The sequence below is a fragment of the Cupressus sempervirens genome, chromosome 9, assembly GCF_028749045.1.
Source record: "Cupressus sempervirens isolate cs-2001-9-10 chromosome 9, ASM2874904v1, whole genome shotgun sequence".
In the NCBI taxonomy this organism is placed as follows: domain Eukaryota; kingdom Viridiplantae; phylum Streptophyta; class Pinopsida; order Cupressales; family Cupressaceae; genus Cupressus; species Cupressus sempervirens.
In genome coordinates this window covers 59,723,174-59,749,432 of record NC_143126.1, presented here as the reverse complement: position 1 = coordinate 59,749,432, position 26,259 = coordinate 59,723,174, and the positions used below count along the sequence as shown (strand labels likewise).

The 26,259-nt window shown below is 36.3% G+C and overlaps 1 protein-coding gene across 3 annotated transcripts in view; it reads right to left on the bottom strand.

Moving 5' to 3' along the window:
- Positions 1–623: 623 nt before the first annotated feature.
- LOC149537634 (uncharacterized) overlaps positions 624–26,259 on the bottom strand; it is a 64,893-nt gene continuing 39,257 nt past the window's right edge. For all 3 annotated transcript variants that reach the window (XM_089798993.1, XM_089798994.1, XM_089798995.1), the window contains exons 6-9: positions 2,114–2,244; positions 1,885–1,959; positions 1,585–1,737; positions 624–1,229 (exon numbers count right to left, since the gene is read on the bottom strand). In XM_089798993.1, the coding sequence (XP_089655119.1) occupies positions 1,110–1,229; positions 1,585–1,737; positions 1,885–1,959; positions 2,114–2,244 (479 nt within the window). In that variant the 3' untranslated portion in view covers positions 624–1,109. The remainder of the gene's footprint in view (positions 1,230–1,584; positions 1,738–1,884; positions 1,960–2,113; positions 2,245–26,259) is intronic.

Below are 26,259 nucleotides of genomic sequence, written 5' to 3'. Positions count from 1 at the left end.
TATTACATAAATATATATGAATTTATTAAAAATTACTTTGACATTACCACAATGATGTGTGTTAATTATTTAACTTCTAAAATATATATTTTGTACAACGTTAGTTATTATTATTCTAATAATCTTATATATAATTTATATTGGCGCTATATGTATTATGTAAAGTACATCCTATTAAAACTTTAAAATATTATTTTGTTAAATACACTTAATAACATACATATATTTATGAAAAGGCTTGGCCTAAAGACAACGTTCTCATGTTCCAAGAACTTTGAACAACTAATGTATGTTTATCACAAAGGCTTAGGCTAAAGACAAAGTTCTCACGTTTCAAAAACGTTGAACAATTGACTCCCTAATTGTGCAAATACCTAAATAATGAACCCATGATTTTGGGTGACTTCATTATTGTGTCTTGTCAAGCCTTAATTCAGCAATTGAAACGAAGAATAAGACCACCAAAGGAAAGGGCCAATGGAAAATATGTGGCGAATTAATAAGTTCTTTTTAAAATAAAGAATTTGTTAATTGAACAAATTACAATAATAGATCTGTAATAGTAAAACCAAGAGAGCCCACAGTACAAAGGTGAATTGGCATGGCTTTCTTTGGGGAGGCCATTAGTTCAAAACCTCGCATTGTAAATAAATAAATAAACCAAGAGATACAAATGCAAATGGACACAATAAAACTGACCAATATGAGCCGTGCTCCTCCATTCCCTAAGGATGCGTAGCACAATGATACCATTATTTGAATCACTGGCCTATTCTAACTCTCACTGACAAATAACTAATATGCAGAGAGTATAAATTAAATATTAGGTCAAAATTTACTTCTTGTGAATCAGAGTTCTAAATATTTACAATTGGAAGTCAAATGATTTCATTCTGTAATTGCAGTGAAATATTAAATATGGAGGTCACAATCGTACCCCAAACTTCCTGGTTGCATGGAACCTTTACCCTTTATAATATATATTGTTTCTCCAACATATGATCGCTTTCCAAATAACCTTCCCTTTCCATACGTGATTTAGAAACTTTGAAAGAGGGTCATTGTAAACAACCTTGTGATAAGACATTCTCTTTCCAAATGCCAAAGAACTAATCCGCCTCCATGTCTTCTGCAGTTTTCTTATATTCAGGTTTTAGTTCATAAGTTCCTTGATTGGCGCCCCTTTTGTTGTAATTGCCAAGCTCCATTATTATCTCCTTTATAAATTGCTGTAGCAAACATCAAAACATTCATAAGAGAATCTGTAGCTAAATATTTATAAGCAGCACATAACACTGTATAACCAGAGATTCATACACATCCCTGGGGTAAGCATATATTAGAACTTGCTAAGCTGCACATGCCAATGGAAAAGATCTCTGTTAAAGTGATTTGGTTTTAAGCTTTTCAGAATGAGAAGAGAAATGGCGGCAAGCAGCTTAGGCTACAATAACATTATCCATACACATAATTTCACAAAATGAGGTCGTCAAAGGATATCTCCCAACTAGACCTACGAATTTGTAAACAGCCAAAAGTTTGCAATCACTGCCTCCTAGAAAATGCAAGCAAGTAGATGATCACCTGAGGCTGATCTGTTTCTGTTACAAGTTGTTTCAGAGTCCAGTTAGATTGTCGCTCAAAAAGCTTGAAAAGAATATTCTCCAGCTCATTTCTATCCATTCTAGTTCTCTTCATTTCTTGACTTTTCACTGGTGCAGCAGCACCCTTTTTGTCCTGCACTCACACGACAGTGAAAAATCATAAGTATGTTTTCTGAACTCTGGACAAAGAATACCATTAAGCTTTGTATTGACCTTTTGGTTACTCTGCAAGTTCTAGCCAGCTAAAATGAAATACGGAACAGATTTCCGAAGTTCATACCTTTGAAGTAAATGTTGAAAAATCCATCATCCCTTGCATTGGATTGTAACCTCCTCCATGGTCACTGTCTATCATCTGAAATAGAAAAGGGAAGGGCAGAAAGATGGATTTCAATAGCCCAATTACAAAGGAAAACATTTATTTGATGATTAAATTGCTTAATTGTAATAAATAATCCATTTCACAAATTTCTTTCACTCAAGAATAAACAAGAAAAGAAACTTCATACCTGAATTTGTCTTGTCTTGACATTAAATTTGTTTGTTCTCTCACGACACAACCTGCGGTAGTCTTCAATGTTTTGATGGTGGGGTTTCATGTCGAACTTGTGTTCAACTTTCCCATCAATAGCTACCTTTCCTGTATGTGCATAAATTGATTTACAGTTCTACTTTTAAGGCCTGTTCATATCAAATGCTTGCTTACAAATTGTCAAGGGAAAATACATAGATTCAATTCAATTCCAGATGTTAAAACAAATGAACTTTACAGTAGCAACTAATTTTACAAAGGAACATGTCTGGAACTAATATTAGTTTTAAAAAGATTGATTCAAACAATTTTGGTCTACAACCATTTTTACATCATTTATTTAGACAAAACGAAAATACCCAACAATCTGACTCATCAAATGCTGTGCTGCTGAACCACCCCCAGATTGAGAATTGAAACAGTAGCAAATCAAATCTTGGTGTATAACCTTGCAGAATGATCCACAGTCTGAATTCTTGTTCCCATAGTAAAACCAACATGGACAATTCTGCAGAATGTTTGACATATTTTCATTTTACATTTTTTTTGACAAGCAATAATACAATGCAAATAAGCAGAAATGGACAGAAGTGAGAAGATGAATGAGTCTTTTTATAGGTAATTGGTCGGAGAATATTCCTCATGCCATTGGCATTAGATCGTTGAAATTGTTTTGGAACTACTTCAAGCTGTTGAAAGTAGCAGCGCTGTGCATATATTTTCTTTCACCTGTGTTGGGTTTTTGCAAGCTTCATTCCTTTGCTGGAATAGTATCAACATGGGATTATTTTTAGGTCGGAATTGCAGAAAGAAATGTTTTAAATGTCACAAGTGAAAAGAGAGCCCAACTCAAATTACATTTCTCTCGATGATCTAGATTTATTATTTAGTTCAAATTGAGAGACTTTCATTATGTTCACTGTATTTAATATTGAATAATGAATATCTATTAAGACATTTGAATTTTATAATTTGACATTTTACAACTGTTCTGTTTAATTTATGCATGGTATATAGTTATCTGAGGTCATATATGTATGTGTGTATACAAGTATGTACATATACATATATTAAATTCCGTTGGTTGTTTTGTTTATTCTTTACTTGGTATGCTGTTATCTGAACTCAATTCCTTGAATATGGTACAGTTGGATACAACTGGATGCAGCTGCAACATTTATATGTAAAGGTTTGTGTGGTTTCAAAGGCCTCATTTGGCTTGGTGGTGGGGACTAACCCTCAACCCATTGGGTTTCCACTCCCAGCCCCTGCAAGTTATTGAGATCTGTTGTAACCTACAAAACTAGACTACACTGAGGGGGTTTGGGAGTAGATATTGTTGACGGGTGTTTTGCTACACTCACCAACATAGAATAAAATATTAAATATTCTATCCTCTCTTGAACAAGGAAAACTTAAATGCTAAAAGATGTGGCATTGTGTGAACAGGTAAAGCAGTCCCAAGGTTTACATTGTGAACTAGCGACTTTAACATTGGATGCAGCTCAGTGAATATGATGTGATCCAGAAAGGGACTTATGATATTATTCTCTGGAGTATCAACTTTCATTCAAACAATGAATGATTTTGCAATGTGGACTCTTCAACTGATCCAAACAAGGGTATTTTGAAATAAAATGCAAAAGAGATGGGTGTTTAGAGATCGATTATACTTCTCACATTGCAAGAAATAATTACTGACTTCATCAAATTGAAGCAAGTTATGCTTCACCAAAAGGAAACAACTACACAAAGACAATACAATCTCCCAAAGGGTATGCAAATGATAATTCAAAACACTTTGGATAAAGCAACTGAAGTGAAGCTTTTGAAATGAGTTCAAACTAACCTTACATTGCAACTTGCAATCAACAAATTACAAATGGTAGGAGTATTGAGGTTTCCCCACAATAAACAACAAAAATCTTCCATTGAACTACTTCAACTCAATGTAAACAAATCTAAACTAATGAGAGGTGGGTAGCCATGCTCACACCCAAAACAACACAAGTTCTTACCAAGCTCCAATGAGTTTGAAATCATTAGTTTCAATGGCAGTTTCACAAATAAGTTTCTTCTCCCCTACAAATGAAACGAATGAGCCTTTATATAGGGCTTTCAATTACAACCATTCTAAATCAACTGCCACAATAATTCAAGAAAACTCTGATAAGGGTTTGCTACAATTACCACCTACACAAATTAAATGTGAACCAATGAAATAAAGTAGCCTCCAATGGCGACTAGGAAAATTCAATGCTCACAACTATCTTTTAGGTAAATATGCTCCTTAACCTTGATAGCAAATTCAATGAACTTCACCATGATGATGATGTGGAATCACTTGATTGTTATAAATGAGTGCATACTTCATCAATCTGCTTATCACAAAGAAGTCTTTCACATTTCCAGCAATATCTCTTGATACTCAACATTTCTAAACTCTTTTGAAACTATCTTCCTTGGACTTCATTGTGTATTTATTTACGGCAGACTTCTTTGATTAAATCATCTTCTTTGTATTTCATTACTCTTTTAAGTGTTCTTTTTCATGCCTTTTACCTATCTGGTTATTGATTTAGACCCTTGCGATTGCATTTCGATTTCCATCTTTTGCTATCACCCTCTTGAATTTAACCTTGATCTACTCTTATGTTGATGAGCCTTTAATGTTATGATTACACTGTTGAAATTATGTAATCTTTCTCCTCATTGATCCCTCTTCGCGTGACTTGATCTCTTTCCTGTGTTTTGAGATGCTTATTATGGTAAAGTGACTTCATCTTGCACACATTGATCTTGATGTTGTCTTCTGTCAATAACTTGATATCCCATACTTATTGTGTTGCAATGTCCCTCCTTGAATACATTTGTGGAGTACTCCATGTTGTAACCACCTTCATGTCAGTCTTGGAAATCCAAGGATTTTGTAGGATCTTTCAATTGCGTAGTGATTAAGTTCCTTAAACAATTTGATCTTGAATTTCTTGTCATCTTCATCTCAAATATCATCATTCTTCAAAATTGACCCTTGAGCTAATCCTCTTCATCCTCCATGATCAGCATACTCTTATCATCTCCTCTTGCATCAATCCTTACATCAAACTTCAAAAGAAGAGAATACCCGAAGTTTATAAGACAAGGGTGAAGGGGGGATAGGCAAACAAGTTTATGAGATGGACTTTTTTACTGCCATTTTAGGGCACAGAGGGGACAGCTCTATAAGAATTGGGAAAAATTGTAATATATAGGGAAATTTTAAATATTCATATGAAAACATAGATAAAGCATTCTTATATAAATTATAAAACCTTAACTAATAACATTTCCATTAAAGGCAAGAGCCTACAACACAATGGTAAATTGTAAGCCTTTTAATTGGGAGGTCTTGGGTTCAAATCTTCTCGAGCTTAACAAATAATAATACTAATTTATCACAACACTAATAATTAATCCCAGCTTCGGCCTCTTACCAATCAAAAAAAAAATTCCATTAAATAATTTAAATTGAGAGTTCATGTGAGTGTTGAGTCAAACAAATTATTTATGCTCAAACATTAATACTATGGGACAGCTAAGGGACACATTTCAAAGACATCCCTGTTTCCAAAATGGGTCAGATTATGTTGAGATGCCGCCCTGGGTAACATTGGAAAATTTGAGATCAAAGTTACAAATAGAAATGAAATTCAAGCCAATCTTTTGAAATATTCTTATTACAACTCTTCAAAGAATCACCAGATTGGAAATCCTTTATTGTCTATTAAGGTTAGTGTACTTTCAGTCAGATAAAACTCACTAAAGATATATATATATATATAATTAGATATACGAGATATATTGCATATATTTATTATATATACTATATATGTGATATATATGTGTGTGTGTGTGTGTATGTTAAATAACAAACTATTAGATTAAATAATAATGAATAGACGTGTCCCGTGAAGACACATGTCTATCCATATTGTTAAAGTCTTATATAGTCAATTCAGATAAAAACATATTGAAATATATATATTTTATATTTATATGTTTAACATTATGCAATTAATATATATTATTGATAAGTATTCTAAACATATTTAATATTGCATGAGTGTCTGATTTGACCGACTAATTTAATTAGACTGTGGTTGACAAAAATGCATGGTCAATAGCAAACAAAATATGTTTTGTTTGAAATTTGTTTAATGCAGAGGTGATGTGAGAATCACGACCCGATGGGACATGACTTCATGCTGGAGTCGCCCCATTGGGTGGTGACTCATTGTCACCTACAAATAAATCTTCTGCCTGCACTTTAACACAACTGACGAACACAAAATTTCCAATGTCTTCCAAGGAGAGTTAAAGTGCAAAGTTGACTACAAACACATATGATTCATCCAGTCTTCCGTAATTGAACACAGGTCATCATATCTTCATCTGCTCTCAAGTGCAGTAAACTATAATCTTCCACCTCTCAGTTACACTCTGTCATATCGGAAATAATATAGTCTTCAACGTAGAGTTTGAAATTTGCAGATTATGGTATACAGTATTCATTCAAGTTCAATCTACTCCATTCACTGACCAATTCAATTTGTATAAAACAGTCTGGCTTCTATTTAAATATCAACAGCATACATTTCCTCCATTTCAATATGTGTGTGTGTGTGTGTGTGTGTGTGTGTGTGTGTCTATAGTAAAGATATTCATGTGATGATATTTCTCATATTATCATAAGATTATATTGTCAAAGGATTAAAGATCTATTCACTCATAGATAAAGTCTGAAATTAACATGGTATCAGAGCAGGTCTAAGAGATGATCTTGATCAGACTTATCTATCTATTGCACTCAAATATTCTTAAAATTTCATATCTTTCAAAATGGTGAATGGTATGTGAGATTAAAAGACAGACTCAAAGGTGACTCAAATTTCGCAGCTTGGAAATTGCGAGTAATGTTAATCTTGAAAGAACACGATCTAAAACAGTTTATTGAAAAATCAGACCCACCACCCAAAGGGAGTGACGAATTGAGTAAATGGGAAGAAGACAATACTGAGGCTATGAGATCACTAGTGGACAGGGTGAAGGATCATCCACTTCCCATCATTACAGAACTAGACATAGCGCATGAAATGTACAAAGAACTTGAATAAATATTTGAGATAAACAATAACACTAGAATTCTCACAGTGAAAGACAAACTCTCCAACATTAAGATGAATAAAGGAGAATCCATCACTTCATATTTCATGAGGAAAACAGAACTAAGGTACCAACTCTCTACAATTGGTCACATCTATGATGACAAAGAATTAACCATGATAACACTAAAAGGACTGCCACCATCATGGAAAACTTTTCGACAAGGAGTATGCTCTCAATCCAAGCTTCCTAAACTTGCTCGACTAAAGGCTGACTGCATACAAGAGTAGTGCATGTTAATGCAGTGTAACACAGTGATGCGTCCCCCCCCTCAAAATCTGGGCCGTCTTAGAACGGGGATGTCCCCGGGACAGGGGGACGGCATCTCAGCATTTCGGGCGGCACCACTCAAAGCGCCACCGCCGCCGAAGACAGCGAGACGTCTCCGAGACGAGTGCGGGGGGACGCCAAGGAATCTCCTTCATTGTGGGTGGACGCCTGGACGTCTCCTATGGCAAGCAAAAAAGACACATAAAAAAAAAAACTTGAACTCATTTTTAAAATATTTTAATGTTTCTTATTTCTTGTATTGGATAGTGGGGCCCATCCATTCCTCCTCCTTTGTTTAAAACCTTTCTATTCTTCATTTTGATTCACATTTGCATTTCTCATTGTTTGCAACAGCAAGAAGAAGAAGAGTGAAGAGATGAGATAAGGGTTTGTGCAAGAGTGAAGAGAGTGTTTGCAAGTGAAAAAGAAGAGCTTAGGAGCAAGAAGAAGAAGAGGAGGGTGGTTCTGGGTTTGCCGCATCTTGTTGGAGTTTTTAAAGCAAAAGGTAGGGTTTCTAACGTATTTGTATGATTTTGAAATGCATGTTTATGAATGTTTTTGTTTGTTTAGACGACCTCTGTTATCTCTGGATTTTTTGAAATGTCTATTTTCGATTGTTTAAACCGACGACTTCTACTCTCTTTGAACCATATTTGGGGGAATCGAAAAAATTACAAAAAAAAAAAGCCAATTAACTTTTTTTGTTAATTCTTACATACTGAAATCAGCTCAGAAAAGCCCAAATCCTACAGAACCATTGGAAGTCAATTTTCGTTTTATACTTCTTTTTTCTGGGTTTATTAAATTATTAATTTTTATTATTATTATTAATAAACAATATATTTTTTGTTCTTTGGTTCTAACTTCTTTCATTTTGTTATAGTTATGATTATCATTTATAAATTATAAATCTCAATAATTTAGCTTTATTAATTTTTGTTCTTTCATTTTGTGAAATGCAGTGTCACAATGAATACTCATTGTGATGATAAGATGGAATTTTATTCAGATAGTGGCAGTGAATCAGAATATGAGCCTGAGCCTGAGGTTGGGGCTGAGGATGATAATGACACTGTTGAGAGGGGTGACCATGAGAGTGACATTGCAATTCCGATTGGGCCAAATCAGCAAGGGGCCCAAACTAGTTCCACTTCTATAGGTACTAGTTTTATACTATATGGTACTCCATCTACTGATTGCCCCTCCCCAGGTTTGGCACAGTGGGCTAGGGGTAAGTTTGATCCAAAATCTCCTTTAAAACAATTTGCCACTAGAATAACAAGCGGACAAAGAACAGGTGGCATAAGAAAGTGGAGATGCAATATTTGTGGTGAAGATTGGTATGGTAGCATCACTAGAGTGAATGTACACTTCCTCTTTTGGACAGGTAAAGGTGTCCAACCATGTAAGTTTTTGAGTGAATCCAAAAACTTGAAGATTAGAATTGAATTCAACAAGCTTTGGGGAGTTCCAGAGGGCTTGGGCCTTCCAGTGCCTACTACTTTGGTTGGTAGGCAACAGATTTAGACTATACAAGAGGTGCATAAGGAACAAATACAGGGGCAACAACACCGACGCATGTCTTCTTCTAGACCACAGCATAGAGCTTCATCTACTTCATTGCTAGGGGCAGCCTCCGCACCTTCCTCTACTTATAGCTCTATAGGTGTAGCAGCAACTGAGATGAGCAAGGGGAAACGCAAGGCACAGTCTAGTGACAACAACCCTATAGCAGAATTGTTTGTAGCCCAGACGAGAGAGAAGTTAGATGCATACATTGGGAGAATGTTATTTGCCAATGGCGTTCCACTTCACATTGCTCGGTCTCCTTATTTTAAGGAGGCATTTCAGAAAGTAGCGAAGGCGGGATTACCATCATATGCGCCACCAGGTGAGCACAAATTGAGGACTAAAATCTTGGATGATGAGTATGCCAAGATTGGTGAGTCCATGGAGACCATGAGGGCTGTTTGGGAGGAATCGGGGTGCAGCGTTGTCATGGATGGGTGGACGGACATTAGACACCGTCCACTCATCAATGTCATAGTCACATGTATAGAGAGCCCATTCTTTCTTAGGGCGGTTGATTGTTCGAGGCATCGAAAAGATGCTGATTTTCAGTTTCAGATTCTTCGAGAAGCCATTGAGGAGATTGGGCCACAAAATGTGGTCCAAGTAGTGACAGATGCAGCTCATGTGTGCAGAGCTGCAGGGAGGCTTATTGAGGCCATATATCGGCATATTTGGTGGACTCCTTGTTGTGTGCATGCTATGAACAATGCTCTAAAGGACATGGGGAAGATTAGTTGGCTAAAGGGAGTGGTGAGTGATGCTAGAGATGTGCAGATGTATATCTGCAACCACCACACCTCACATGTACTATTTAGGAGCTTCACCAACAAGGAGTTCCTGAAGCCAGTTGAGACACGATATGCATCCTATTTCATTCTCTTGGAGAGAATGCTTGATTTGCAGGAGCCACTGCAACTAATGGTTATGACAAATGAATGGAATAGGTGGGATGGTTCTAGGTCAGAGCAGGGGATGAGGGTGAAGGATATAGTTAAGAGAGATGTATTTTGGAGCGATGCAAAATACACTGTCTCTATTATTAGGCCAGTCTTCGAGGTGATCAGGTATGGAGATGCGGATGCGCCCACACTTGGAGAGGTGTATGAGTGCATTGATTCTATGCCTGGGCAGATGAGGGCAGTTGTGCGAGAGAAGGACCCCACATTAGCCTTCTACAATGATCACATTCGGCCTATTATTCAGCGTAGATGGGACAAACTTAACACACCCTTACACATGGCTGCATATGCATTGAATCCGAGGTGGTATATGACTAGGCCTGGTAGAGTTACACCACTTCACGATGATGAGGTGATTTATATTATTATTATATAACACTTTAAGACTTAGATTCTTATCATTTTATAAATTAAAATCATTTACATTACTAGTATCTTGATTCTTCTATTTGCTAATAATTTGTACTTTTTAAATTTTTTCAGGTAAAGGAAGGGTTCTTCAAGTGCATAGACAGGATGTATGACCCTGAGACAGCAGCTAAGGTTCGCATTGAGTGGACCAAATTTGCTACTCTTAGGGGTTACAAACAAGCGGCAAAGGCGGATATCAAGACTATGGCACAAGAGGATCCCATTTTGTGGTGGTCAGCTTATGGACCGAAATCTACAACCACCACACTAGCTATTCGTTTGCTGTCCCAGGTACTTAGTTCCTCAACTTTTAACTTTTCATTGTTTATTGTTCAATTTCTAATTCCCGAGTCTTACATTAGCCAATTATTTTTCATCTCAGGTTTCTAGTTTGTCAGCTTCTGAGAGGAATTGGTCTACATATAGCTTCATCCACTCTCTTAAGAGGAATAGACTTACCTCTCAAAGAGCAGAGAAGCTAGTGGTTGTACACAGTATGTTGCGTATCAATGACCGCACCACAAGTGTGTACAAGGAAAGCCCAGCATCACGATGGGATGTAGAGCCTGAGGAGCCATCGTAGATTGATGAGGAGGATGCTTTAGATCCAACCACAAGGCTAGTTGGTGTTCCCTTTTCAGCTCTTGATCTTGGAGAGACTGATAGTTCCAGTGGCAATGAGTTTCAACCTCTAGGGGATGATGATTGATCATTGATTTGGCATTTTGATTTGGACTCTTGGAGACTTGTAATTTTTGTTTGCATTATATACTTATTTTGATATCATGATTCATGGTACATGATACTTAATTGTATTCATCTTTATGTCATGAGTCATGACTCATTTGATCATTGATTAGTGATTACTATTAGATAGTAGAATCTAGATACTCATACTATTGATCTGAAGACTAATATATAGACTAATATTTATTATTTTGAATATTTTCTAATGTTCAATGTTCAATGTTCATTTTTTGTTTGTTATAACTTATTTGATCATGAATCATGACATTCTAGATGAAAACTTCAGTGTAATGTTCAATGTTTAAGTTTTTTACATCTGTGTATCTTGTATAATTGTAGTATATCTTTTCATAACTAGCATTTTAAGTATCATATGTATAGTATATACACCCCTGCTCCCTCCGCCACCCCCCCGTCCCCCGCCGCCGTCCCCTCGCCGTCCCCAAATCAAGGTCTCTCTGTCCCCCCGTCTTGGAAACTTGTCCCCTGGTCCCCCCATCTCCTAGGGTGGTGTAACTATGTGTTAATGTCTCAAGATGATAGTTCTACTGGAAGTGACATTCAGATACTCACAAGTCAAGTTGATAAAAAGAAGAAATCTAAGTTCAAAGGGAAAAGGAAACATATAGATTACTCTAAAATACAATGCTTTAGATGTGACAACTATGGTCACTCAACATTTCAATGCCCTGATAAACTGAAACATCAAGCATCCCTTGCCAAGGTCAAAAATTCTGATATAGTTCAGAGAGATGTCAATTCTAAAGAACTTCAACATATCCATAATATTTGTGAAATATCGGATTCAGAGGGGGTTCTCTATTTATTTATCATCTTCATCAAACTGCACAATAAATGTGAAATGCTTTCAAAGTGAACTTGACTTGGTTACAATTTCTGAGATGGAGTCCTAGAATACCAAATTATTGTAATATAGTTTTTATATAAATCTAACATTAAAATCACATTTATTTGATTGTATTTTCAATACGTAATATAATACTTATGTGCCTTGATCTTTTCCTCTGAGAATTTTATTGTAGGAAGAGGGACTCTAACACATCTTTTTGAAGGAGCGGATAGAGGTATGTTTTAGTTGATCTTTGAAAATCTTGATCATATCAGAATCAGAGGGGGTTTTGACTTCAAGTAAACATTTGGTATGATGAATGAGATTGCATGATTTAATGGGCCTACCCCCTGTGTACATCATGAGGACGTGACGACTTCCAAATGAACATCACTTGTATTTACAGAAGTTATTGAAAGGTGACGATCTTACAATAACTTTATTTTCTATTATGATGGATAGCTTACAATGGCTATTCAAATCATGATAGATTATACTTTGCATGGTGGATGTTTATATGGTACACATTATGAGAATTTGTGTGCACATACCTTATAAACATTTTTTGAGTACATGGTGAATGTTATACGAATTGATGTTCTAGAGGCCATTACACGGAGTACATAGTGAATATCATGTGACTTGATGTTCTAGAGGCCATTACTCAGAGTACTTGGTGAATATCTTGCATCTTGACATTTTGGAGGCCATTACACAAAGAGTATTTGGTGAAGAGCGTGTGTTGATATCCTGGCAAACCAATACTCATGGTATCAAATGTGATATCAAACCTTACTTGAGTACTTGGTGAATATCATGTGTTGATATTTTGGAAGACCAATACTCGTTATATCAAAATGGTGGAGATCTTTTGATCAAAGATGTCCCTAAAATTTGTCATTTCTAAATAATACCAATGGTGTAATATTTGTGTTTATCCTTCTTGACTAAGAGGTAGTGTTAAAATCTTATATAGTCAATTCAAATAAAAACATATTGAAATATATATTTTATATTTATAAATACACACACACGCACATATATATTATTGATAAGTATACTAAACATATTTAATATTGCATATTATATATTATATATTCTTGCATACCATATAAGTGTCTGATTTGACCAACTAATTTAATTAGAACGTGGTTGACAAAAGTGCATGATCGATAGAAAACAAAATATGTTTTGTTTGCATTTTATTTAATGCAGAGGTGACGTGAAAATCATGACCTAATGGGACATGACTACATGTTGGAGTCCCCCCATTGGGTGGTGACTCAGCGTCACCTACAAATATATCTTCCACCTGCACTTTAACACAACTGATGAACACAAAATTCCCAATGTCTTCCAAGGTGAGTTATAGTGCAAAGTTGACTACAAACACATGATTCATCCGAGCTTTCTTAATTGAACACAGGTCATCATATCTTCATTTGCGATCAAGTGGAGTAACTATAATATCCCGCCTCTCAGTTACACTCTATCATATTGGAAATAATAGTATTCAACGTAGAGTTTGAAATTTGCAGATTACAATATTTAGTATTCATTCAAGTCCAATCTACTCCATTCATTGTCCAATTCAATTTGTATAAAACAGTTTGGCTTCTATTTAAATATCAACAACATACATTTCCTCCATTTCAATATATATATATATATATATATATATATATATATATATATATATTGTAAAGATATTCATGTGATGAGATTTATCATATTATCATAAGATTATATTGTCAAAGGATTAAAGATCTATTGACTCATAGATAAAGTCTTAAATTAACACATATTTCTTCTAATATAAGAGAGATTGCTGCCATTTGGAAAGTACATATTGCAAAGGCAGTACAACTACATTTGCAGCAATCAGAGAAAAATAACATGGTATCAAAGCCAAGTTCCTTCATATTAGGTTAGGGAAAAAATGCAAAACATTCTATGAAGGCTTGAATATACACAAAAGTGGGAAGATGGGTCTTTCTTCTATGTACAATGTTTCTGCTAAATGCTCTCGAGCTAGTCAGAGTTAATCAGTGCCCTACTAATTGGGGGCTCGAACTCAATATTTTCAACGTTATGGGTCGACTATGGAAGTCGATTAGTGTGCTCGACAATGGAGGTACTGTGTATGAGTAGATCAGGAGAGTGCAACTGCAAGAAATGTCGATGTGTTTGCTTGTGTGGATTGTGGGCAGATGCAAACTCAGTGCATGGTCAATGTCACTATGACTGGACCCTATGATCCCGTGTCCGTTGGCTTTGGAGATGGAGCCTTATGTTAACTAAATGCTGCAAAAGAAAAAAAATGAGATCAAGTGCGGGTTGTCCACAGACTGTGGATGTCCAATGTCGACATGGGATGATCGAGTTGGGGCTGTCAATGTCACAAAGGCAATGTTGATGACCAATCTCAATGTTTGTGATAACTCTATCCAATCGAGTTCATTCCAGATTTGACGCTGCCAATACTAGAGCATGCTCACAATACATTTAAGGAAACTATTATTATATAGATCGCAGACATTAATACATATTGGAGATACATCTTGCAAATGAAGATTGATCTCGACAAACTCACCTCTATTCAAATGCAATTAAATTTCCATCTCCCACAAATGAAGTTGTCTTCTTTTGTATCCAAAAACAGCAACCAGGACAAGGATAAGAACCATCAAGGAAGAAATGAGCACGTAAAATAAAAGTGCAACAACTACTGGTGCCGAGATCAGTAACGCATCAAAGACAAAGGGGAAAGTCACAGGTAGTCATGGTCTAATGGCAAATGAATGTCCTTCATGGAAGTGTTGTATTGGATATGAAAATATTACTGAAAACAGTATGAAAATATTATTGAAGATATCGCATGATACGGAGTACAAACAAAATGAATGGATTCTAAAAAATTTGGAAGTAATGCTATTAAAGTTGGTGACTGAGAGTGTTAGAGCCTATGATGCTTGTTCCAAGCCAGTGTGGAAAATTAAAATACCACATGAATTAAAGTACCTCCAACGGATATGATATGTTTGAGTTTTCTTGGACCAGGGGCATCTACAATACTATGTCTCCCACTCTCAAAGATTTGATCGGTAAATAGAGAAAATTTCAATGAGTATGTAATAAGCACTAATTGAAGTTGAAAGGCTTGTGACATGATGCACATCCTTCATAACCAGGTTGCAAGGTCTTCATTAGAGCAACTTGCATGAGGAATGATGCTGACTTGCATTTTCTCCTGAAGAGTCAAATAGGTATTTTCTTTGAGTATAATATTTATCTATTCATTGTGGTATCTTTCTTATTTGCATTCCAATACATACTATAACAGCTATTTGCCTTGATCTTAACCTCTGAGAATGTACTTCTAGGAAAAGGAAGATTGACTTCAAATTTAGAGGGAGTTTGACACTTCTTCAAAGGTAAAGGAGCTCAAAAGATTGATGTTCAAAGGGAGTCTGACACATCTGTTTGAAAAAGAAGATAGAGGATATGTTTCAATTGATCTTGATCATATCAGAATCAAACGGAGTTTTGACTTCATGCAAACTTTTGGTGTCATGCGTATGACTGTATGATTTTGATGGGCCTGCCCCCTGTGTACAACATTAGGAAGTGACAACTTCCAAATGATTATCACTTGTATTTGCAGGAACTTATTGAAAGGTGAAGATCTTACAATAACTTCAATTTCTAATTGATGGATATCTTATAATGTCTATGCAGATCATGATAGATAATAATTTGCATAGTAGATGTTCATATGGTAAGCATTATGAGAATGTGTGTGCGCATACCTTATGAATATTTTGAGTACATGGTAAATGTTATGCAAATTGATGTTCAGGAGGCCATTACACAAAGTACTTGGTGAATATCTTGCAACTCGACATTCAAGGGGCCATTGCATCTTAAATTGGAACTTTCATCTTAAATGGGATTTACATTTTAATATTTGGAATTGGATGAGACTAATGAAGGAAATCTGATTTATCCTTACAACCACAAACACTTGGTTTGGAAACCCTTTTGAAATTGCTGGTGCAAGTCAATCTGAAAATGCATTAATCTAATAAAAAAATTTGCTCTTCAATGATAGAAATCTGCACTTGATCTTGAAAAGGTTCTGATTTTCAGTTCATATCACAACTCTGATTTTTACCCTTATATGACTTGATTCAGATCTGGAGAACTCACTTTTTTATCTTCTTATTTAATTCTGTTTTGGTTTCTGGAATCTGATCTTGACTTCTGCTTGAAATTTACACCTACCTGACATGACTCTGGAATTGTACTTAAGTTCTGATCCAAAATCACTTCCATTGTGGAGATTCCAATGAGTTTGCACTAAAAATAAATCGTAAGTGGTATTTACTATTTTCTGAAAAGGTCACCAAACTTTGTATCATTGTTACAACTTAGTACCATGTGGTAACTGATTTGATATATCATTTGAGGGATTGCATCTCATCTATCAAAACGCACCCCGCTTGGAGACCTCAGGCTTGCCTTAGGAAGCCCCATTAAACTTCAATTTCAGTCTTCTCCATAGAAAAGACTTCCACTTTCCACTATTCATTTTCACTGAGGAGCAGGTCAACCTCATATTAAATCTTCCCGGGCACCTAATTAAAGTCCACTCATAACTTACCTTATGGTCCCAACAGTTGAAGCATCACCTATTTTTTGTTCCAAACTTCTAACAATTACAACTTCGCATATACCAAATTCTTTTTTTCTTTTGACTAATCTTTCTCTTTGAGACTTCTATTACTCCAGTCTTTCCAGATCTTCCAATGACCCATTAAGAGTTTCCAGTTGACAAAACAGAACACATAGAACATGAACAAGATGCAACCAACCACAAGAAACATCCAGAATATGCTTTGGGAAAGCCTTTATCCAGAATATATTCCTCAGACCTTTCCAATACTGATGTATATGTTTCAAATGCCAGTGGATCTAGCTGGAGAGCCAATGTTGATCTTCATATCTTTCCAAACACGAAGATTCATGGTGACTCTTGGAAAATAAGTCTAAGGGCATGTGAATGCCATGTTTGTGACAAGGCAAGGCACAAACCTGTTGATGTGTGTTTTATGACTCACCAAACAGTAGAACAAAATACCGAAATATCTTATCCTCTCTTGAATAAAGTCTTGTGTATGCTAAGATTGCTAGAAGATCATACAATGACTTCAAGGTTCCTTTAATGCCAAGTCTTGACTGTGGATAAGATCGGTGGTTGATGTGATTTGCTGATGATCACAAGGGGGCCTTACGTGTTTATTCATATTCATTTCAAGCCATACTGGATGTGGGACCTATCTTAAGGTTTTGCAATGAAGCACTTTTTTTGTTTTTGGATTTTTCACAGAATATGCAGAAATTAAATAGGTGGGGTTCAAGAATTCTATTCTAATCCTAAGGGAAGTGATAACAACAAATAGTATTCTAGTGGACAAATTCTTCAATTTACTAAATTCCGCTTCGCCAAGTTATACTACAACTAAGCGTGAACCAGTGCAATCTTCAAGGGTTATGCCAAAGATTTTCATATCACCGCATACACCATCATAAAGAACAATGTATACAAATGATAGAAGTTGAGCATATGCATGAAAGAGGTTCAGGCTAACTTTACACAACGAATTAGAATCACTAAAACGTCAAAAGTATGAACCAAAGGAATTCATCAATACACCATTGTATTCTCCATTGTAATCACCACACATTGACTATGCTAAACTTAATCTACTTGAAGAAATTTTAGGAGAACAAGCAAGAACTAAGATACGTCAAGTATTCACCAAACTCCAATGAAAACTTTATTATCTCAGTAACTCATAGCAACAATCTCATAAAAATCTCCCTTTACAAATGAGAAATGAGGCCTTTATATAGGTCCTCCATTACAACGGGTGGCCCGGATGATCACAATAACCGATGGCCGAGATCATGCCACATCAGCCCTAATTAGGGTTAGGGCAATGGAAAGGAATCTACATCAATGCCATAAGGAATCCACTACTGTAGTGGGTAATAAATGCTCACCATGCATGCTAATTTAAGGAGTGGGGTGTAATAAATGATCCCTATGCACACCCACTCTGCATTTAATGCATCTATCCTTGATTTCTTCGCCTGAAAGATCAAAATCGATCTAATACTATTTCCAACTCCTCTGTACTGATGCTTGGTGCAGATTCTTGCTTGAATTCTAGAACTGCAATTGCTCTTTCTACTTTTCCCAAGCTTTCATCCCAATCTGGTAGTAGGTCCTTAGTAGTGTGCATTGTATTTGAGAAGATGGAGAAGTTCTCAAAATCATCTCTTCCATATACGTTTAGCTGAAAGAATTCCTCTAACTTGACTTTCAAATTATCAGTTGTTATTTCCTCTTCCCCTAATCTTTGTGATAACAAGGATGCAACTGCATTGGATATTCCTTGCTTGATGTTATCAACAATCTTTTTCCATCGACTGGATTCCCTGGTAAAGCTCTCGAACATTTCCTTAGCCATGATCACTGCACTGTACCATCAAATAAAATCATAGAAATCCCCCTCGCTGATAACTCGACCATCAATCAATTCTTGCTTTGGGGTATCCATCAGACTCTGAATGTCGGCAATCACCTCTTCTTGGTAAATATGCTCATCCACCCATGATTCCTCCATGCATTGAATCCTAGAGACTGCAGCCAATGCCCTATTGTGCACTTGCACTAATTCTTCTGCATGTTTGAAGGCTACCTCCTGAATTCCTTTGATCCAAATCTTTGCACCTTGAGCAATCCGCTTGATTCTGTCAATATCACCTACCACTTCACTGGAAACACCTGTTGGAGGGACAAATGATGGACCTTCCTCTCTTACTGGATGAGGCAAGTTATTCATGTACTGACATAAGGCCCAAATTTCTCTTTTCTGCTTTTCATACCCTTCTTCTACTTTCTTCAGCCTATCCTTCAAAGCTTGTGTGGAGTCATCAAATTCTTCCAATATTTGCTCTCAGGAGGCCCAACCAAGATTTACTTCTGTAACATGATACTCATCTAGAGCAATCTGATTTTTCCCTTTGTCAACTGTGGGAGTCGCAATCTGCAAGATTCTGGATCCTCATTCTCCTCTGATGAATTTAGTATATCTTTTTGCTTTCCCTTGTTCTTCTGATCGGTTTGATCGGTCCAAAATTTCCTGTAATTCAATTGCTGAATCAACCTCCTTTTGTTGATGCAATTGAATTTGTTGCCTCAACCATTCCGGAATGGTTATACTTTGGTCCCCCGGAATTACCAATTGTTCTTTCCTTTGGACCACTCAAATTTCAATCTCTTCTTCACCTCCTGGACTATCCATTGTAACCTCAGGAACTATAGCTTCGGCACTTGGAAGATGTATTGCTACCCCTGGAGTTTCTTCCTCTAGTGGACCATCTCCATCATTAATCATTTCTCGCTCTAAGATCGTAGCAAGACTTTCTTCTGTAGCAATATCTTGATCTCTCCCTCTTTCTTGCATAGATTTTTCATAAGCATTTATACTCAACCTATCATGAATTGGCCTATCCAAATTCTCTTCTTGCTCAAATCTCCTTATACTTGTCCCTATATCCTGCCTTTCAAAAGTTTCTATCTCTTGGACACTTGGAGTTCGACTTGGAGAAGAGGGAGCATCTCCGTGTTTCTGCTTCTTATTTTGAGATTCCTAGATGACTTCCTCAATCCTAGGATGCTTTTCTCGAGGTACCTCCTTCCCTTTCTTGGTTCCTACATCTTCGGATGGAGTTCCCCTTTCTTCAACAGTCCCTTCAGATATTTGTCTTGATCTTTCATCCTTGAGTGGTCTGTGGCCAAGCAACCTATATGTGAATCCATTAGCTGGTGCAACTAATTTTTCAAGCTTACGCTCGATCCACCACTTTGTAAAATCTAAGACTGGTTTTGAAAGGGTTTCGAGATCTGTAATTTCTTTCTTCTTCCAATCAAATGGTTGAGCTGTCATTTCTGGATTGAATCCTTTTCGCATCACATTTGGGTCCTCCATTTGATCAGGAACCTTGAATATGTTGCATGTTCTAATAATATTCAATGGTAGTCTTGAATGCAATCTTTTTCTAATCTCGTTCTCGTCTGCTGCATTTGCCATGAGCTCCTATGTCATCTACATGCTAGCACGGAGGACAAATTATGATGGACTACGATGCAAGGGACCAATTGGAAGCGGAAGCCAACACCTCAAAGTCCACGAATGTTACCCGCAGTTGCATTTGTATTCAAAGGATGATTACATGAGGGTTAATGATATATTTTCCATGCGCATAGTAAGAACACTACAAAAGAGGCCACATATAAGAATGTCAATGGGTGCAATGAAGTTGGTTGAAGAATATGGCGCCTGGTTCATTCAATTTCCCACCTTTTCATACATCCGAGTTCAAGGATTCTCCACGGAGCCATACAAACTTCCTAGGTATCCAACGGATAAGATGGTCTTGTTAGAGCTTACTCGACAACTTACTGCCTATGACAAGATTCAGAAAGGGAAGAAGAAGTTGGCATTGCAGTTTCCAATTTCCATAGGAGAAGGGAAAACTGAGGTATGCCCATGTCTAAAAGCTGCAAAGAAATCATCAGATGAGCTCCACTTCTTTCGCCTTCCGCTTTATCCAAAGAGGAATGATTTTGATCCTTTCAACAAGATCTCATCAGCAAGAGGGTCAAAGTACCAACACAAGGTTCACCTTGAAGACTTTTGGGCAAATGCAGCAGACGAGAACGAGATTAGAAAAAGATTGCATTCAAGACTACCATTGAACATTATTAGAACATGCAACATATTCAAGGTTCCTGATCAAATGGAGGAGGACCCAAATGTGATGCGAAAAGGATTCAATCCAAAAATGACAGCTCAACCATTTGATTGGAAGAAGAAAGAAATTACAGATCTCGAAACCCTTTCAAAACCAGTCTTAGATTTTACAAAGTGGTGGATCGAGCGTAAGCTTGAAAAATTAGTTGCACCAGCTAATGGATTCACATATAGGTTGCTTGGCCACAGACCACTCAGGGATGAAAGATCAAGACAAATATCTGAAGGGACTGTTGAAGAAAGGGGAACTCCATCCGAAGATGTAGGAACCAAGAAAGGGAAGGAGGTACCTCGAGAAAAGCATCCTAGGATTGAGGAAGTCATCCAAGAATCTCAAAATAAGAAGCAGAAACATGGAGATGCTCCCTCTTCTCCAAGTCGAACTCCAAGTGTCCAAGAGATAGAAACTTTTGAAAGGCAGGATATAGGGACAAGTGTAAGGAGATTTGAGCAAGAAGAGAATTTGGATAGGCCAATTCATGATAGGTTGAGTATAAATGGTTATGAAAAATCCATCCAAGAAAGAGGGAGAGATCAAGATATTGCTACAAAAGAAAGTCTTGCTACGATCTTAGAGCGAGAAATGATTAATGATGGAGATGGTCCACTAGAGGAAGAAACTCCAGGGGTAGCAATACATCTTCCAAGTGCCGAAGCTATAGTTCCTGAGGTTACAATGGATAGTCCAGGAGGTGAAGAAGAGATTGACATTCGAGCGGTCCAAAGGAAAGAACAATTGGTAATTCCGAGGGACCAAAGTATACCCATTCCGGAATGGTTGAGGCAACGAATTCAATTGCATCAACAAAAGGAGGTTGATCCAGCAATTGAATTACAGGAAATTTTGGACCGATCAAACCGATCAGAAGAAAAAGGGAAAGCAAAAAGATATACTAAATTCATCAGAGGAGAATCAGGGTCCAGAATCTTGCAGATTGCGACTCCCACAATTGACAAAGGGAAAAATCAGATTGCTCTAGATGAATATCATGTTACAAAAGTAAATCTTGGTCAGGCCTCCCGAGAGCAAATATTGGAAGAATTTGATGACTCCACACAGGCTTTGAAGGATAGGCTAAAGAAAGTAGAAGAAGGGTATGAAAAGCAAAAAAGAGAAATTCGGGCCTTATGTCAGTACATCAATAACTTGCCTCATCCAGTAAGAGAGGAAGGTCCATCATTTGTCCCTCCAACAGGTGTTTCCAGTGAAGTGGTAGGTGATATTGACATAATCAAGCGGATTGCTCAGGGTGCAAAGATTTGGATCGAAGGAATTCAGGAGGTAGCCTTCAAACATGCAGAAGAATTAGTGCAAGTGCACAATAGGGCATTGGCTGCAGTCTCTAGGATTCAATGCATGGAGGAATCATGGGTGGATGCGCATATTTACCAAGAAGAGGTGATTGCCGACATTCAGAGTCTGATGGATACCCCAAAGCAAGAATTGATTGATGGTCGAGTTATCAGCGAGGGGGATTTCTATGATTTTATTCGATGGTACAGTGCAATGATCATGGCTAAGGAAATGTTTGAGAGCTTTACCAGAGAATCCAGTCGATGGAAAAAGATTGTTGATAACATCTAGCAAGGAATATCAAATGCAGTTGCATCCTTGGTATCACAAAGATTAGGGGAAGAGGAAATGACAACTGATAATCTGAAAGTCAAGTTAGAGGAATTCTTTCAGCTAAACGTATATGGAAGAGATGATTTTGAGAACTTCTCCATATTCTCAAATACAATGCACACTACTAAGGACTTACTACAAGATTGGGATGAAAGCTTCGCAAAAGCAGAAAGAGCAATTGCAGTTCTAGAATTCAAGCAAGAATCTGCACCAAGCATCAGTACAGAGGAGTTGGAAATAGTATTAGATCGATTTTGATCTTTCAGGCGAAGAAATCAAGGATAGATGCATTAATGCAGAGTGGGTGTACATAGGGATCATTTATTACACCCTACTCCTTAAATTAGCATGCATGGTGAGCATTTATTACCCACTACAATAGTGGATTCCTTATGGCATTAATGTAAATTCCTTTCCATTGCCCTAACCCTAATTAGGGCTGAGGTGGCATGATCTCGGCCATCGGTTATTGTGATCATCCGGGCCACGCATTGTAATGGAGGACCTATATAAAGGCCTCATTTCTCATTTGTAAAGGGAGATTTTTTATGAGATTGGTGCTATGAGTTACTGAGATAATAAAATTTTCATTGGAGTTTGGTGAATACTTGACGTATCTTAGTTCTTGCTTGTTCTCCTAAAATTTCTTCAAGTAGATTAAGTTTAGCATAGTCAATGTGTGGTGATTACAATGGAGAATACGATGGTGTATTGATGAATTCCTTTGGTTCATACTTTTGACATTTTAGTGATTCTAATTCGTTGTGTAAAGTTAGCCTGAACCTCTTTCATGCATATGCTCAACTTCTATCATTTGTATACATTGTTCTTTATGATGGTGTATGCGGTGATATGAAAATCTTTGGCATAACCCTTGAAGATTGCACTGGTTCACGCTTAGTTGTAGTATAACTTGGCGAAGCAGAATTCAGTAAATTGAGGAATTTGTCCACTAGAATACTATTTGTTGTTATCACTACCCTTAGGATTAGAATAGAATTCTTGAACCCCATCCTATTTAATTTCTGCATATTCTGTGAAAAATCCAAAAAAAAAAAAGTGCTTCATTGCAAAACCTTAAGATAGCTCCCACATCCAGTATGGCTTGAAATGAATATGAATAAACACGTAAGGCCCCCTTGTGATCATCAACAAATCACATCAACCACCGATCTTATCCACAGTCAATACCTGGCATTAAAGGAACCTTGAAGTCATTGTATGATCTTCTAGCAATCTTAGCATACACAAGACTTTATTCAAGAGAGGATAAGATATTTCGGCATTTTGTTCTACTGTTTGGTGAGTCATAAAACACACATCAACAAAACCCAAGGCAAACAATCCAAGGGAAGCCCTTGGGCCTACATAAGAGGAGCCCGCAAATGTTGTGTTGATTAAAAGAGAGGTCATTCTAAACGCCTGAACCAGACTGCCATAACCAAGGTTTAATAGCTTCCTAGACATGCCAAATACTTGGGTCCATGAAAGTGCCTTCAATGTGAGCATCATCTATCATAACCAAAAGAGTATGAAAGCCTATCCCTTCCCAAGCCGACCAATTGATCAGATAGCTAGAGGAAATGCAATGTCTAAGAAATTTCTAGTCTCCATCTCAAAAAAAAGCACAAGCTATCCATTCAGCACTTAAGGACACAAAGAGTTAAGTCCAGACCTTGCATAAAAAGGAACCCAAGTCCACCCGAGTCACATGAGAGACAACGAAACTCCCAAGTGAACCTATGAAAGCCTTTGTGATCTTCCGAAAAGGCTCACAAAATTCATACAAAAGCTTTTCTAAATTCAGATAGGAGGCCTTAGAGGGTGCCCAGCAAAAGGAGTAATCAACATGCATGGCTACAAGGATTTTAGAGCATTGCAGAAATTTACCAGCCAGCAAAAGCAACTTGGTAATCCAATAAGACAGCTTCTCCTCAATTCTTGCAAGGACCACAATCCAAAGACCAATTGGAGAAGTCTGGAAAGAAAAGGGTATTACCCAAAATACTTTCCTTATCCTTTATGGGCAACCTGCTCCATAAAACGTATCATACAGGCATACATGAATCAAATATCCATATTCCTGATAAGAGTAAATACAAGCACCATGCATGTCATTTTATTTTAAGTATTTCAACATCTTCAAAATTCATCTTTGCGACACAAATTATGGAAGTTGACTTTTGCCTGCCAGAATAGATTCTGTGTAATTCATCTATAAGCCATAAAGAAAGAAAAAATATATATATATATATACACACACCCACACACACACAATCACAAGGTTTGAGTTCGAGTTCGACAACTATGAAGTTCGGATGAAGTTCAACAAGGCAAAAAAAAATCCGCCTTATATAATTTTAAAACATTTATAAATATATGATCTTCAATCCTAGCTATAGGAGGCTTTCTAACTTTGTGGAGAATGACAAAACATGGAATTTCTTCTTGCTGTCCATGGCGTTAGTGAATATTTATGCCTAGTAGTGAATTAGTTTGCATAGTAGTGAATATTTTGATATGTTTATGAATTTCATGCAAGGAACTTTTCAGTTCAAACCTACAAAACAAAACTCTCCAATATTTATTTTTAAATCATTCAATATTCATTTTAAAAACAGTAAAACATAATATATCAAATAATTATTTTAAAACTGATATTATAAAATAAATAAATGTTAAATTCTATTTTAATTAACTACAAACAAAAATAATTTAATTAGACTTTACAAAGGAAAAAATAATTATTTTAAATAGAATATTAAATTTTGAACAAATATATCAGATAATTGTTTTAGACACTATAATGTGAAATTAATAAATATCAAATTCTATTTTAATTTATCAACAAACAAGAATAATTTTATTAGACTTTGAGGCAAGAGCCTACAACACAACGGTAAATTGTGAGCCTCTTATCTGAGAGGTCTTGGGTTCGAATCTACTCGAGAGCTTAATAAATAATAATAACTTAATCATAACACAATAATTAGTCATGGCTTCGGCCTCTTACCAATCAAAAAAAAAATTATTAGACTTTGAAAAAAGAAAAGAAAAATATTTTAAATACAATCTTAAATGATAAAGACAAAACAAAACTACTAAATTGTAATAGTTTAAAATTTTAAAAAAATAAAAGTATAATAATTATTTTATTTTTCTCTATAATAAAGAGATTGAAAATAATAAATAATCCTATTAATGAATATACAATAATGATTATACTAATTTCTAAATAGAACTAAAACTAAAAAAAAAAATCATAAATATTGTTGTCTCAATAAAAATATATATACATCAAATTAAACTTTTGAGCAAACTAAACCGTATAAAATTAAAATAATCTAATAATAAATAAATAAAACACAAACAAACTAAACCTAAAAACAAATAAAATAAACACAACTATTAAACGTAGGCCTGTCTAGTTGAAGCGGCTGTGGAAACGACAGATTTGAAGGGGAGATTGATGGATTATTTGGCTGCGATGACTATTTCATAGCAGAATCATAGAACGCCAACTATGGCATGGCAGCTGTGCAAAACAATGGTGGGCGATGGTGCAAAACAATAGTAGGCGATCGTGCAATGCAAAGTCCA